The sequence below is a fragment of the Macrobrachium nipponense genome, chromosome 12 (assembly GCF_015104395.2).
Source record: "Macrobrachium nipponense isolate FS-2020 chromosome 12, ASM1510439v2, whole genome shotgun sequence".
Classification (NCBI taxonomy): Eukaryota; Metazoa; Arthropoda; class Malacostraca; order Decapoda; family Palaemonidae; genus Macrobrachium; species Macrobrachium nipponense.
Window position 1 is genome coordinate 41,884,112 of NC_087205.1, and position 17,742 is coordinate 41,901,853.

A 17,742-nucleotide genomic window follows, 5' to 3' on the forward strand; every position below is an offset into this window, starting at 1 on the left:
TGATAACTCAGAGGAGAGCAGGCACCTTGACACAGTTATCTGTTAATTATTAAGCAAACAAATGCAAATTCGGCCAGCTAACTTCTCACTATTATTGATAAATAACCCTTAAATTTAGAATGTCTTGATATTTTATTTATAATATCTACCTCCAGGAGGCATGTTTTAGGAACGATTTTTCACATCACCTTCGTCCCTAAACACGGAAGGCAATAATAATTCAGCTGTATTTAGGTAGAGACCATTTAACATCTTAATGAGAGTCAAATAGCACTTATCGGTTTTAATCACTAAACGCTTTTAACTCCTAAAACATTCCCTTTACCCATTGCATGAGTGTACATGAGTGTTCTTATTAGGGCAGAACGAGCTTTATGCAGACCAAGAATTCGATGCACCCGACTTTAGCTGGCGTATTTCAGAGTTTGTGCCGAATATCATGCTTTTTGTGACGCCAGGAAAAGCATTGCATTCCATTTAATGGTCAACGTTAAATTCAAAAGGTTGATATTCTGTGTATCTGGTATTTCATTCTGCTGAAAGAAAACGCTACGGAAAGTACATCTGTGCTTGTTTTATTCTGATATGGAATTTTAACTAAAATGGCTCAGCAGTAGTGGTATGTTTACTGATGCATTGTCCATGAATAGGGTCCATCTTACTTGCATGAATTGAAATATACACGTGAAAAACTTATCACTCTATTGAATTAGTAAAGAATTCTGTTATGATAATAATAATACTACTAATAATAATACAATAATAATAATAAGGTTTAGGGACGAAACTTTGCAAGAAGAAGAGGAAGAAAAAAGAAGAAGAAGAAGAAAAAAAAAGAAGAAGAGAGAGGAGAAGAAGACGAAGAAGAGAGAAGAGAGAGAGAGAGAGAGGGGGGGGGGGGGAGCAGACGCCCCTGCTTTTGTATAATACATTGAATTTGACAAATACTACGTTTTTGACATGATTCCCCCATTTGGCGTTTTCATATCCAATTTTAATGCAGAAAAAAAGTCCATAATAAGAATAGAGTCATTATTTCCAATAAAACCTGTATTAATGAAGGTCTTCTTCCAATAATAATTATTTTTATTAAAAAACTTAAACCCCACTTGCATAAGTGTAAAAATCTAAATGTAAGAGACTTATAACTTTATTGCATTAAGAGAAATTTCTATATATTTTCACTCAATATTGAAGAAATTATCATACTTTAGGGAACCAATGTAAACTTATAAGTAAACTCTTCCGTCTTCTCTTTCAGATACCCTCCACTAACGAACTGCGTACGAAGACTGTGATAGTGATTATGACAGAGAAGAATAAAAATAAATACAAAAGAATCCATAATTAATAGATTAAAAGGCTTCGGAAACTCACGATGCGAGAAAACATTCGGGAGACAGAGTGGAACATCTACCAGCGCGGAACATTTGACCAGAACGCGAGAGAAATTGTTAATACTCGCGCCCAAGCGGAATGATCACGATTCCTTGTGACTCTCCTCCAAAGATGACGAGTAACGTGTCAATCATCTAAGCGAGAGGGACTTGCAATAATGCAAACTGGGAGCTCAATGTTGCAACGCCTGGGTTGGTCCCTGTTTTGGACTAAAGTCTTCGTCGGCTTGCTTTTACTAGGTATGACGGTTGTAACTCTTCGAAAATTAATTCTTATCTGTTCTGTTACTCATTCATGTTAAACTCAGTGTGCAATAAGCGCCGGTGCTCACTGTATTCAACATAATTAATTAAAGTCTTGCAAAATTTTTGTTAACTTGAGAATCTTTAAGGTTAAAATTAGTCGTCTCTATTTCTTTATATAATTATAGATATATATATATTTATATATATATAAGATATATATATATATATATATATATATATATATAAATATATATATATACATATATATATATACTATATATATATATATATATATATATATATATATATATATATATATATACATGTGTGTGTGTGTGTGTTTCTTATAAAAACCTTAAAATCTATCTGCGATAGCATAAGCCTCATTAAGCAGCAAAGAAAAAAAACCACACGAAAAATCCCTTCGCCTCCAGAACGTTAATGTTTTTGGGAATACGTAAGAAGATTAGCGACGTCCGATATTCTCTTAATATAACCAAGGAGACTCATATTTTTTTCTCTCATACATTAGACTTAAGGAGCAGAAGATACTCAGGTAAAAATAAAAATAAAAAAGGTTCACTAATGAAGTGTTTTTTTAACTAGAAGGAAGAAATTGGTATAGTTGAATAAAGTAACATTTGATAGAATATCATATCAAAAACAGATCACGGATGCCATTATGTTAACAAGGTCCATTTTATACTTGGACGACAAAATTTCTCCATTTGGTTCTCCGTTTGTTTCTGAGACTTTCCTGTGGCAAGCTAAGTTGAGCTGGCATTGTGATAATTACAATAACATACAGACTTAAGCATATTCATAAGATTCCCATCAGATGATCAAGAACTATTTTGTTCTTAACCTGAGTGTTCGAAGCCTGCTAAGAACGTCAGATGACAGTGCGGTAATAAAAATCACATACAGATCTCTAGCGCCTCAGTGGCGTGGTTGGTATGGTGTTTGCTTCCCACCTCGGTGGTCGCTGGTTCGATTCTCGGCCATTCCAGTGAGGAGTGAGAGATGTGTATTTCTGGTGATAGAAGTTCACTCTCGACGTGGTTCGGAAGTCACGTAAAGCCGTTGGTCCCGTTGCTGAATAACCACTGGTTCCATGCAACGTAAAATCACCATACAAACAAACATACAGATCTTAGCTCGTTTATATTATTGAAATAAGATTGTCAGATGGTCAAGAAATAATTTATTCGTTCGCCTTTGAATTGCGGAGTATATCTGCCTCTGAAGTAAGAAGATCAAATTTTCAAGCTCTCATGTTTTTTAACTCGCCTTACAATCCCGGACTATAATAACTCCCGGGAGTGGGTGGAGTGTATGAACAGTCTTACTTCCATTGCGCAGTCCAGGAGTTGATTTATTGACATACAAATGAAACTGAGAGTTGAGGAGGATGCTTCCAAAGGTCATTTACTAAAGGGGACCACTGTGAACACTATACCAGCTGTTTTGGCTCTCAAGTCCTAGTGAAAGCAGAGTGAAGAAGAGTTGTTGCAGTTTTTTTATTTTTATTTTACTTTCCTGACAAGATTTAGATTCAGAATTTCCTCTCAGCTTCTGTGTTTCCTAACCATGGTAAATTATCAAAGCAGTCACTCAATCTGTTTCCATAATATTTAGGAAAAAATCCTGAATTCTTCAGTTGTTTGTATCCATTCTGAATCCTCGATGGCAATCCCTTTGTTTACCTGCAGTCAGCATCGCGGCCGCTGCCGACCTCGCATCTGGGAATTCGATCTCGTCTGACCCAGCCCTGGGCCTCCCGCCGGAGGAGGAGGAGGGGGAAGGCGAGGAGGACGTCGGTGATCTCGACGCCGTGGGAGTTGGGGAGGAGAACGCCGGAGTGGACCCTGCATCCTGGAGTGACTACCTCAACTCCCTTTTCGACCCAGTGTTCGATCCTACGGTCCCCATCAACGTATCTGCCGTCGAGGGTCAGACCGCCCATCTCGTCTGCCGGGTCAACAACCTCGGCACCAAGACGGTAGGTCAAAAGAGGTCACCGGGCAGCCCCTTCACCACCTGGTGTCCTCGGTCCGCCCTATGTCATCTTGAATATCTGACACGAACCTTCCTTTATTGGTGACAAAATCTGAGTAATTAAAGTGTAGCATATAGCTTTACAAAACACAAGAAACTTCATCTCTTATAATTTTTATGACGAGATAGGGTCGAGCTTTGGTTCACCTCTCCACCACCAGGTGTCCTGGATGGATCCGCCTTTTATAATATTGTATTTTTGCCGCAGATCTCCCTTTGATAGTGTGACGAAATTAAAATTACTAAAGGATATGACACCGTTTATCATCATAAATATGAACTATAATTCTTTCTTAAAAAGTAACAAAATTAAGAAAAGTTTAAGTGTAAAGAATTGCTTTAAAAAACGAACGGGTGATTCTATCACTTGTAATTGCTATAACTAGTATATTCGCCAAATAACGGTGTCCTGGATCTGCCTTTTTATATTTTTAAATATCCGTCACAAATCATCGTTTAATACTAACATAATTTTAAAAATACAAGCAACTTGATCACTTATGATTGGTATGCCAAGACGGCCCCAATGTAAAGACACTTTCTTAGTTCCCCTTTCCACCACCAGGTGTCCTGGATCCGCCATCTCGACACCCACATCCTGACGGTGGGGTCCTTCACTTACACGAGCGACCATAGGTTCTCCGCCCTCCACCGGGAGGGCACAAACGAGTGGACCCTTCAGATTCGACAGCCCACCGTCAGGGACTCGGGCCTGTATGAGTGCCAAGTGTCGACCAAGCCCATCAGAGGCTATCTTATCACACTTAATGTTGTCGGTGAGTTTTTCGTTGTTTTTATATATATATATATATATATATATATATATATATATATATAGATATATATATATATATATATATAAATATATGTATATATATATATATATATATATATATATATATATATATATATATATATATATACACACATCTAATAAAAGGAGCCCATAGAAACACCAAAATATAGAGAGAGACAGCAGTCTGAAATATAGTACTTTTCTCTCTATATTTTGGTGTTTCTATGGGCTCCTTTTATTAGATGGAATTCTGATGTAGCAGAACATTTTTACCAGTCATTTATATATAATATATATAATATATATATATATATATATCCATATATATATATATATATACTATATATATATATATATATATATATATATATATATAATATATATATTATATCCTATAGATATACCTGACATACCTGAGAAACTGAGAGGACAAGGAAGGGTTGTATAAGTGACAGATAGGGATTATAAGGAGAGTACCTAGTACCTAGAATCCAACACACCTGGAGAATTAGTAACCTTCCCTAACGAACATAAACATGGGTTTACAAAAAGATTAAGTCTAACTGCCCAGACACAGGGACAAGACAATTAAAAGATAATACAGGGCGGCAACTGACCACATTCAAACCTTTGATAAACAAAAACGTATTCACAAACATATTAAAAATACATGTACAAAGATAATATCTAGGAGGCAACTAATTTGTATTTAAATCTGTGATTGTATCTTTGAGGTAATTCTTAAACATGTTACAAATACAAGGGTCTAAATGAATCAAGTCACAACTAATATTAAAATTACAATGGGAAGTAAGTTGTATAATGGTAGAATCTAAAAGATTTTGTGATAAGACATCTTTTGATTTCGCAATTACTGAACTACCAGTCCAATTTATCCGGTAGTTGTTTTCACTTAAATGAATGAATATTGCATTAGATGTTTGCCCAGGATTTGATAGAATATTTATGTTGTTTGACTCTTTCTTTCCCTGGGACCATTTTTTATTAACATTCCTTTAGTGTGTTATTATAGGAAAAAACGAGGTTGACCTTAAAAGATTTTAACAATGATTTTATGGTTTCAAAACCGTTAAAATAAGGCAAGCTGAGAATGTTCTTAAAAGTTTCTTTCTCCGTGTTAATTCACACTATAAAACTTTTTGTGGTCTTTATTATAGCAAATATCTAATATATATGAAGGGTAACATAAATCTTTCCCTATTTTTCTTATGTATTCAATTTCTTGATCCAAATATTGGGGACTGACAATGCGCAATGCTCGTAAAAACATAGAAGGAAAAAATTTATATTTTGATATTAAGATGGTGGCCTGAATAGAAATGAACATAAGTTAAGTTGGTTTCCTATAAATACTGAATTTTCTCTATGTATCAAAACATCTAAGAAAAGGAGGCAATTGTCTTTTTCCAATGCTAGAGTAAACTTAATCGATGGTACCTGGTTATCTAATTTAGAGAGTAAATCATTTACATCAATACCAGCAGGCACAACAGCTAAAATATCAACATATCTATACCACTTTAAAGGAATATAAATGATATTAGGTAAATAGCGTTTTTCAAAGAATTCCATGTACAAGTTTGAGAGGAGTGGTGATAAAGGGTTGCCCATTGCCTTGTCAAATATTTGTTGATAGAATTCACCATTGAATATAAACTTACAATCACAAATGCACAACCTAGTGAGTAAAATAATGTGACTTACAAAACTAACGAATCTATCTGAGGGGCAAAAAGTAATTTTATTTAATTTATCAAATAAATCTTGAGAATTATACATATGAGAATCTGAGATACTTCCAAGTAACGGGAATAAGAGCTTAGTGATATATTTCGAAAGTTTATATGAAACTGCGAAGCAGGACTGATAATAGGCCGCATAGGGTTATTTTCTTTGTGCGTTTTGACTAATCCGTACAGGTAAGGTAGCGAAGGAAATTTGACTACAATTTGCCTAGTAGTTTTGTTTTATCTTTTATGATTTTTTTCACTGTGCTATTAAAATGTTTTATGACTTGATCAAGGGGATTTTTTTTGTTAGTTATTTGAGTCACATCATCATCCAGTATGGCTTGCATACATGATGTGTAATCAGCATTATCTAAAATTACCATACAATTTGACTTATCAGCTTTTGTATTGTCAGTCTGCTAAGTAAAGGATGTTGAGTCGAAAGATCTTGTAGCTACTCCAGTGTTTCCCTTTCCTTCGCGGCTTATACCTTTATTTAAGCATTTATCATGTTCCAAACTTTCGTGATTCAGTTATACATAGATTAGATATAAAAGACAATGGGTGCTTTTTTCTTTTGTATTAAATGAAAATTCCTTGATAACCTTACGTGAGTTGTCCTTTATCATACACATACACAAACACTGACACACACACACACACACACACACACACACACACACACACACATATATAGATATATATATATATATATATATATATATATATATATATATATATATATATACAGGGTGTTTCGAAATTATAGGCCCACCCCCCTGTACAGCATATACTAAAATTGATATGCACAAAAACAAAAGTAATCCAGAACAGGTATTTATTTAAGTTTCTCTCTGAATATTGAATATTTTGTGTGGCCTCCATCTGCCTGTGCAGCAGCCTACGTTCTTGAGGGGTATGATTTCAGCAAATCACAAAAAAGCTGAGACTCAAAGTCCATTTCCCTGAGCACTTCGGTCACCTCTCTTCGCAGGTCGTCAAGGCTTGGTATACCATCATAGTTCACTGTGTGCGCTTCAACACGGTCCTTTAAGATACTACCAATGTTTTCACACACATTAAGGTTAAGGGAACTACCTGGAAATTTACTTGATAAGAAGAAATTGATACCACTGTTTCGAAGCAGCTCCTGTGTCATAAGAGCCTTGAAACATGATGCCTTATCATGCAAAAATGTGGCTTCTTCAACAGATAACCATTTTCAGGATCTTTGAGAAAAGGAAATACTCCATCAGTAGGCACAGTTTCTCTAAAGTATTCGCCATTAAACGACCATCCTTTTTCTTTGATGATCCACATTAATCGTTTGGTTGTGTAAACAGAGAAAACTTCTAAAACATTCAGGAAATTTCACAACTTGGCGACAGCTCACGTCATCGCTGAAACCACCCAACTTTGCAGCCCAAATGATACCATTTTTAATGATTTGGCTTCCTGACTGTGTAAATGAAGAATTCATCTGATGTGGCAACATGGAGAAAGTCAGCTTCATTCCAATCTTTAAGAAAAGAACCACAAAACCATGCAGTCTTCTCTCTGTTGCTGAGTGATGTTGGGCTGGCTGATACCGATTTTGTCAACTTACCATATACAGCGCTATAACTTCTCTTCTTTCCCCATTTTGTTTCTAGTTCAAGCTCCAATATACATAGACTTTCTTGGTCAACCCACTGCCTCAGCTATGATGTCTTTTGACTCCTGAGAAAGGATTCTCACTGGTTTCGCGATGACAGTCATGTGGATTTTTTTCCCAGTTCCTTTTAACGAAGGATTCATCTCTTTTAATGTATCTAGCTATCCAGGAACGTGAAATGAAGGATGCCCCAGCATCCCTGGCCTCTCTGAAGGTTATAGCCCGGATTCGGTCAATCCATCTGATTTCCTCCAAGTCGTTAGCCATGGCTGTATCTAACTCCGTCACTCAGTCTGAAAATGCATGAAATGTAAAAGGAAAAATAGCTTAATGGAAACTTAATATAACGTACTTGGAAATAGGCTATAACAGAAAACCTCATAACTTTCCATTTGTTCTTTGGAAGGAGGGGTGGGGGCTCTAATTTCGAAACACCCGGTATATGTGTGCGTGTGTGTGTATACTTGTAAATATGTCTATATAAAGCGATTAAAACAATGGTGATATTATTTAAAATAATAATAATAACAATTAATATGGGAAAGTAAATCTACAGTAGTATGCCTGTTTGATTTTGTTATTTGAAATATATACAGTTGTATATATTTTAAATAACAAAATCAAACAGGCATAATACTGTTACTTTACTCTCCTATTTTATTGACTCGCGTGATTATGAGTTTTCTTTGAATTATTATTATTATTATTATTATTATTATTATTATTATTATTATTATTATTATTATTATTATTATTATTATTATTATTATTATTATAAAATTAATAATAATAATAACATTTTACTAAGTCATTGATACAACAGTAACTGGAAAACGTCCTTTAATACAAAAATATCTTCCTTTCTTTTTTTCTCTAGTGCCAACAGCACGGATCCTACACGCCCCCGAACTTCATACTGACGAAGGCGGCGCCCTTAATCTCACATGCGTCGTTAGCCCAAGCCCAGCGCCTCCAGAGTACATATTCTGGTACCACGGAGGCGAGGTAAGAATTTGAATATATATATATTTATCTGTAAGGAAAAGAAATTTTCTTCTTCTTATTACCAATGTAATATAAGTTTATTGCTATTGCTTTTTATTTATTTGTAGGCCACCAGTGTATTGTAGTCTCAGGATGCTAGAAAGACACAGTGAAGTTTCTAGACTTCATTCGCACAAGCGATACATACACAAGTATAGAAAATAAATACAAATCTAGTTCATATTGAGTGTGGTATGGCTCTGTTATCGTCTGCTTGAGGTGAAGTGTCTATGAAGACATGTTGATGTCTGAAGTCTTTCTTTCCCACAGCTTGTAAAGCACACACCCTCACCCTATGGATGTTCTTTTCCTTCCCTTTCTCTGTTTTCTTTTGACATCTTCCAAAGAATGTCTCCTACTGAAAGTCTTTTCCTGTTGTCACCTCTGTAACTTCTTCATTGGTTGATGATGTGCATTGTACCACCTTGTTTGAGCGGTAATTAATTTCAACACCTCCTTCACTGGGCATGATTACTGATGTCGTCGGAAGTGTCTGGGTTCCAGTGGCAGGTCAAAGGTTATTTCAATAGTTTTATTGGGAAGCAGTCGAGTGCAATTTTGAATTGCCGCCAGTACGATAAACACGCCAACCTGTTTGGGTTATTTCGTTACTGGAAGTGTCTAGTTTCCGCCGGGAGGTGAAAGGTTATTTCGGATTTTTATCATAAAGCAGGTAAATAAATTTTTTTTAATTGCCGGTCAGCTGCTAAACACCTCTGCTTGTTTGGGTTATAGTACGATAATTCAAACGTTGCTTCACGCAACTCTCTCTCTCTCTCTCTCTCTCTCTCTCTCTCTCTCTCTCTCTCTCTCTCTCTTTTACTCTATTATTCTTTGTTTTCCTCTCTCTCTCTCTCTCTCTCTCTCTCTCTCTCTCTCTCTCTCTCTCTCTCTCCATCTGTCTATCAGTTCTTCTTCCTTCTTGTTATCAATGTAAAATAAGCTTATTGCTATTACTTATATTTAATTGTAGGCCACCAGTGTATTGTTGTCTTTTTATATTGTACTGTAGACTGTAGATTCTCTGGATACTTGTTGTCTCAGGATTCTTGTGGAAATTCTTTAAATTTTCAGGATGCTAGAAAGACACAATGAAGTTTTTATTACTTTATTCACACAAAATAAAATATACAGTAATTGACATACAAGTTTAGCTCGTACTGAGATGGTGTAATATGATGTATAGATGTTCTTTTGCTTCTCCCTTTCTCTCTCTCTCTTTTTTATATCTACGCTATTTTCCTTAACTAACAATATATTGGATATGTTTTCCCTCAATAATAAACTTACTATCATGACATCTCTCATCACCATAGTCGTAATCACCGTTGGTTGTTAGAAATAACAAGAAATGATACAACGTCAGCAACTTAAACACAGGCAAAGAAACTGTTGCTTTTAGAAATTACATTCCAGGAAAGTCATCTGCATAAAAAAAAAAAATTGGCAAAAAAATACTTTGGAAAGTCATCTACATAAAAAGAAAATTAGGAAAAAATATTATGTAAGGTCATCTACATATAAAAAATGCTAGAAAAATACTTTTCTATGTATGAGATTTTTTCTTAGAGAACATTTTGCCCTTGATAATCTTATGCAAATGGCAGGCCTTTCAAAGACAACCAGATTCCTTTTATAGGAGACGCCTAAGTAATGTATTCAACGGGGTTTTTTTCTGTGGAAAGAAGGCTCAAATTGAATCCAGCTTCTTTTATGCATAGTTTTATCTCTGAGCTGATGATTGCATAAACTGGAAGATACAAAGGCATGTGTAACTGTCTATCTGTCTGTCTCTCTCATTATTATATATATATATATATATATATAGATATATAAATATATATATATATATGTGTGTGTGTGTGTGTGTGTGTGTGTGTGTGTGTTTGTGTGTGTGTGTGTGTATTATCTGTATTGTGACGAAGCGTCCAGGTATCTGGTCATTATACTTACCAATCAAAAAATTTTACCTCACAACAACCAGACACCTGAATCTTCATCACAGATAAAGTACGACTGATTACTCTAAAAGCAACAGTGATCCATTCAAAATTCATAAATCACGTAAGAAGTCAGGCTAAGTTCATTAAAACAAGTGTGATGTAATCATATATGAAATTAAATTAATTAAAGGGCATCACTCCAACAACAACTTTATAAGGCCAAGTATTTCGCTGGTTGTAACTCACTTCAGTAGAATTGAAGGAAAACAGTACAATTACCACTCTTTATTTCTACAAAATTATATTACTGCTGGTCAACAAATGAAAAACTGTTAAAGAAATTTTAAACTAATATATTTATTTTTGATTCAAAATTTATGTGAAATTCACAATCTCAAGGAAATTTACTATTACTTGAAAGCAACAGAAATTTTAATTCATTCTTGAGTAAATTGTAAACCAAAATAAGAGCAAAGTTAATTACTAAAGACAATGAATTAATTAAGAAATTAGTATATTCAAGTAAAATTCAAACTTAAGCAAAAGTTTGCCTTGGAAAGGAATTCTAAGTAAATGCAAATTAATTCATAAGTTAAATTAAATCAAGTATGCTATGTTACATCAATAAGAAACATCTAAGATAATCAAACAAATTGTGAATGCAAAACAAAACACATAATGCACAAGAGTATTAAATTCACCACCAAATTGTGAAAACCAAGAAATGGCAATACAGAATGTATAAAAAAAAGGAAAATAATATCATACAGACTACAAAACCTTCAAAAATTTTTATAAATGCACAAAAAGTTACCAACACCAAAATATGAAAGAATTGGAGTAACCTAAGTACTTTCAGTATTTTAAGTGTACTTAAAACTTATACTTGTTATAATACTTTTTCCCAGCTGCAGCTTCTCAACTCTTACAGGCCTGTTATGATATCTTCTGTTGAATACATTTTTACACACGAGGCGCACTTACACAATTTTACAACGTTTGTTCAGATTCCACAAATAAACAACACTATGCTATATATATAATATATATATATATATATATATATATATATATATATATATATAATATATATATATATACATACATATATACATACATGCATACCTACACTCATCTGCAACTTTACATACGATGTCACTTTACCTAAGGCATACAATTACACTTATGCCTTTGTGTGACCTCTGTCTTATGTGACCTCTGACGACCTTTCCTTCCCTCCCAGGTCATCAAGACCTTACCTGACTTCTAACAACCTCTTCACCCCTCCAAGGTCATCTAGCCCTTATGTGACTCTAATGACCTCTTTTCCTCCCAGGTCATCAGGCCCTTACGTGACCTCTACTGACCTCTCTTTCCCACCTAGGTCATCAAACCTGTATGTGACCTCAAGGCCTTACCTGACCTCTGACTTGGAGGACTCATAGTTTATGGAGATGCCCTGACCTAGATTAGGCAAAGCCAAAAAGACCCACGCTTACCAGTCAAAGTCACAGTTCTCGAATCCCAGGTTAATCTCCACCACGGTATTGGAATTGGGATTCAGATCTAATTAGACCGCTATTTATTACGTAGCCATTATTTTGCCTTTAATTATCGATGGCACCTTTCTGTGCTGCTTATGGATGTAAGCAAAAATTCTCAACAAGATTTCCAATCTATCTAGCACATTGCATCGGTGAATAGTAATGACTGCCAATGAAAATAATGCACTGCCAAGTTTAATGACGTTGAAAAGTAGAAGATATTTGATTCATCCCGAAGATGATGTTGTAGAAAACTGCTAGAGATGTGGGATATTGTTTAGAAAATCAAAATTATTCAAAGGAAACTCGGACATTAGCCTTAGCTCAGAACAGTTGCAAAAATTGTATATGGTGATATGAAATATTTCACAGGCAAAACCATATTTTTTAGTTAGAGAACGCATATTTGACAGCGATCCACTGCAAATTAATTTAGTCTTGCTTATCAGAACAATAGCTGGAAAGTACCTGCAGGTACGCTATTCTTCCTATGCAGGAAAACTTTTTATGGCCTCCTTCCTGGCCAATAGCAAAATGAAAAGTCGCCAGAGATTCTCAAAACTTATCTATTTTAGTGGCCAGAGTATATATTCATGTATATATATATATATATATATATATATATAGATTATATATATATATAATATATATATACATATACATTTATATATATATATATATATATATATATATATATATATATATATAGATATATAAGAAATGACATAAAGATTGCTTCTATATTTTATTGTAAGCTAATATATAAGCATTATTTAGTCATTAATACATGCCATTAATATACGGAATATTTATTCATCAATGTACGATGTCCATATTTTAAAATATATTCATCTTGATTTATGTAAATGATTATAGCATAGTTTTAATACCTTGCTTGTTTGTATTCGAAAACACCTGGGCTAAGTAGCCATTAAACTTTATAGTCCTCTATGTATTAATATGGAACAGAGATTAGGTTAGTCTCACAAAAGTTATTTATTTTTGCCTAAAGGAAGGCAGCTGTGTGTTATCATGATCACAACCAAATTCTATTTAAACCATATTCTAGATTAAGTCGATTCATGTATGGTTTTTTTTATGTTATTGTTCTTGAAACTGAAAATGAATAGCCTATGTTTATATGAAATCGTTGAAAGATTTTTCCTGAAAGTAAGAGAAAGAACAAAAAATGTATACGAAAGGCAGTTAACAGTAACACCAGCGCGGTACTGATCTTTGGTTCCAGGGCTCTTTTTACCAGTCAACGAGGGAGTGACCGCTGACTAACCAGCCTTCCCGGGTTCAGGTAAGGACTGTGAGTCAGGGCATCGCCATAAACTATTATTCCTCCAAGACCTCTAAAGACCTCTCCATCTCTCCCAGGTCATCAAGCCCTTACATGACCTCCAATGACCCTCCTTCCTTCCCAGGTCATCAACTACGAGACCGACGGCAGCGTTGAGGTCGACGTGAGACAAGGAGACGGAATCACGGTCTCGACTCTTCTGGTGGCCAAGGCGACCTTAGACCATTCGGGCAAATATCAGTGCGCCCCTTCGAACACAGACAGGGCGTCCATCACGGTGCACGTCTTCAAGGGTAAGTTAATTCCTCTCTCTCTCTCTCTCTCTCTCTTTCTTAATTTTTTGCAACTTACCTAATGTGTGTTATAAGTAATATATTGAACTTTTCAGTTCTCTCTCTCTCTCTCTCTCTCTCTCTCTCTCTCTCTCTAAACTCTTCTAACTTTTCAGCTCTCTCTTCTTCTCTCTCTTCTCTCTTTTTTCTCCTTGGGGTTCTTCTAACCTTTCTATCTATCTATCATTTTTTGGTACAGCAATCAAGTGGTTAACGTAAAATACAGGTCTAGTGTCTCAAATGAATAGAAGGAATATTTCTGAAATGGAAGTTGGATGCCGACTCGGTATCTTAAGTTCAAATATCATTGCATATGCTGATGATGTTGTGTTGCTGGCCACCTCAGCGATTGGTCTGCAAAATTGATAGATTTTACTTATGAGAAAGCTTTCAATATAGCTTTATATTTTAATCCAGTAAAGACAAAAGTGCATGGTTTTTAATACTAACCTGAAAGAAAGTGAAAATATTGAGCCTTTTAAAATCGGTGTTGATGATAAAATCATTTAAGTACTTGGGGTGTGTTATAACGCGCAATTTTAATTATAATGACGATATAGTAATTCGAAAAAGAAATTAATTTTATGCTGAGTTCAACATGAGGCGGATGAAATTTTATTTTGGAGAAAAGGAGGCAAAGATATTCCTGTTTAAACAATTCTGGGTGCAAAATGTGGTCTGGTGGTTCTTACTCCAGAAACTTATCAGGCAGTCAAAAAGATTTTTAACCTTTCATATCGTAAGAGCAACCATTATGGTTGTCCTGGGCGCAGATTTTATCTTTCCAACATTTTATAAACAAGTCAAAGATATTGTCAGCCTTACGGCTGTTAAGCAGCAACCCATGTGATTTTATGCAAAAAATTTTATATTAAATTTTTTTTGCGTATCCTCAGTTTATTTAAAAGTCTACACCATTTTAAAGAAAGATCTTATGATGTAGATTCGATATTGTATAAGGATAAAGAAGTATGCTATTTTAGCAAGAGTTTGATTTGTTCAAAATAATGAGAAGCAGATGAGGGAATTTTATCTGGCGTGTACTTAGGTGGTTCGCATTTATTTGTTTTATTTTTATTATTTCATAGTTTGTGTTGCCTTTCATGGCTCTCCTGCGTTTCCTTCTGATTGTGTGTCTAAAATATGTATCTGAGATTTGAAATAAAGATGAACTGGACTGAAGTATATATATATATATATAATATTATATATATATATATATATATATATATATTATATATATATATATATATATATATATATATATATATATATATATATATATACATATATCTATGGTTATATATTTATATTATAATATATTATATATATATATATATATATTATTAATTATATAATTACATACTGCAAAGCTTTACAAAAATTGTATTTAATATCTAATTCGCTCTACCTCGGAATTAACATATTTTCATATACGTTTAACCGAAGGGGAATTTTTTAGTCGATAAGAGATTTGTCGGCTCACGGGCGCAAACCATCGAAACCAAATAAATCCAGGACGACAGTGAAGGGTGGTTTAAAGCTTCACTGTCGTCCTGGATTTGTTTGGTTTCGATGATTTGCGCCTGGGAGCCGACAAGTCTCTTATCGACTAAAAATTCACCTTCGGTTAAACATATATGAAAATATATTATTAATTTCGGAGGTAGAAGCGAATTAGATATTAAAGGAAATTTGTAGCTCTATGTATGTATATGAATCACGGTAATGTAATATGACTCATATATATATATATATATATATATATATATATATATATATATATATATATATATATATATATATATATATATATATATTTATATATAATTTAGCTCATTTCCCTCTTTCCAGCCGAAGAACCAGCAGCCATGCATACGAGCGGCGCCAACAGTAGCACTCTGCTTTTTCACCAGCCATCTACGTGGGCGCCCTTGTCTCTGGTTCTGCTCCTCCTCGCGCGGTACTTCCTGACGTCTCGAGCCTTCGTCACATAGGGAACAGAAGCCTGCTTGTCACCTCGCACTAGCTAGCTAGAGCCGCGTTATCGACAGACAAGTCACAGGAAGAGTAACGGAGGTCTGCAGTGTACTTTCTCTCACTGAAGAACCCAGTGCGAGCCCTTGCGGGACGCCACCGTCTACTACCAAGGTCTCCAGGATGATTATGGAACGTCGCGTGTGCTTTCCAAATGATGACTTGTGCGTGCTCGCTCGTCTGCGCGCGCGTGTGTGTGTATGTGTGTGCGTGCGTGCGTGTGTAGCAGTATATGTTATCTATACCGTGTTCATACTCAAAAGGAGGACTCTGCAGCAATTGTTTTTCAAATTCAGTTTGATTTTTCCATAAAATCTAAAATTTCGTCTTGCGGAAAATCCTGTTGACGAGGTTCTCCATAAGTTGGCTGGTGTCTAGGAGTGGCTATTTAAAAACGTCAAGAGTATAAAAACGTCAAGAGTATAGAACTCCTGGACGCGCTCAAGTAGAAAGATAAACCACTGCGTTCCTTTTCATTCATTCCAGTTTTCCAGCAACTTTCCAGTTGGCTGAGCGGCTTTCGTTTTTCCAGATGTTCCTACAGAAAGGAGTAATATCCAGTATCCAGTAAATCAAACAGATGTCACTATAGTAACTCACTATAGACAACGGGTTTTGGAATGCTTACATAGTTCCTTCGGAGGGTGCCAGCAATGTATGATTATCAAACCCCTGATTTTTCATGATTTCATTTATTTTTTTCATCCCATTGGGGTCAGCTTCAAAGCTGGTTTGTTTGTGAAATTTATAGGGGTCAAAATCATTTTTATCAACGTGAGAATTGACATAAATTACAGTTAATATTATGGTACCATAATTCCTTCCCCGATATTTTCTGAATTTCATCTATTTTTCCACCCAGTTGGACTGTTTCAACCCGATTTCTTTGTGAAATTCATTAGCGTCAAAGAACTTTTTTTTTCCTACGTGGTTCTCCTGGATTTTTCATTTTTGTCCATGACAAACCGCATTAGTTGTTTTATTGTCGATTTTTTTTGTCACTTAACCAAAGTCTAAAATCCTTAGCCCTCCAAAAAATAATAATAAATGATAAAAAGGAAAGTTTCTATATATTGTAAAAATAAAGGAAAGATAGAACCTTGGTCCCCAAGACATGGATCTTCTTTTTATTTATTTTTTCTTTGAAGGTGAGAACCGTTCATTCAATACAGCTACAGTGTTTGTTGGATGTGTATAAATATATAAATATTCCGTATATACAATCTAGCTGTCTACGAGACGTGTGGGATGTAATTAGCTTTTATATGTCATTTGAAAAAGAAACGAGTATATATATAAAAATTATATCAACGGCTTGTGTGATTTTTTTTCTAACCCCAATTCCAATTCCCCCCACTTTCATCCTTCCCCTTCGAATTCGTCACGAAAGATTTAAACAAATTAAATATTAATGTTTCTTATATTACCTTTCTAAATTCATTTCCTGTCGTCTAAATATCTGGTAATCATGTTCCCTCGCTTTATCCTGTAGCATTCATTTCCATTCATTTTCTTACCCCTTAACTGCATTAATTTTCGTGGAAACTGAATATTAATGTTCTTTATATTCCTCTCTCTCTCTCTCTCTCTCTCTCTCTCTCTCTCTCTCTCTCTCTCTCTCTCTCTCGTCAAAA

The 17,742-nt window shown here is 34.8% G+C and overlaps 1 protein-coding gene across 2 annotated transcripts in view; it reads left to right on the top strand.

The window, feature by feature from the left end:
- Positions 1-17,742, top strand: part of LOC135224505 (zwei Ig domain protein zig-8-like) — a 102,066-nt gene extending 84,324 nt beyond the window's left edge. The window contains exons 2-7 of one of the 2 annotated variants that reach the window (XM_064263533.1): positions 1,262-1,637; positions 3,356-3,645; positions 4,267-4,477; positions 8,780-8,907; positions 13,864-14,032; positions 15,926-17,742. In XM_064263533.1, coding sequence (XP_064119603.1) covers positions 1,556-1,637; positions 3,356-3,645; positions 4,267-4,477; positions 8,780-8,907; positions 13,864-14,032; positions 15,926-16,068 — 1,023 coding nt within the window. In that variant the 5' untranslated portion in view covers positions 1,262-1,555 and the 3' untranslated portion in view covers positions 16,069-17,742. The remainder of the gene's footprint in view (positions 1-1,261; positions 1,638-3,355; positions 3,646-4,266; positions 4,478-8,779; positions 8,908-13,863; positions 14,033-15,925) is intronic. The other variant, XM_064263534.1, reaches the window with a different exon arrangement.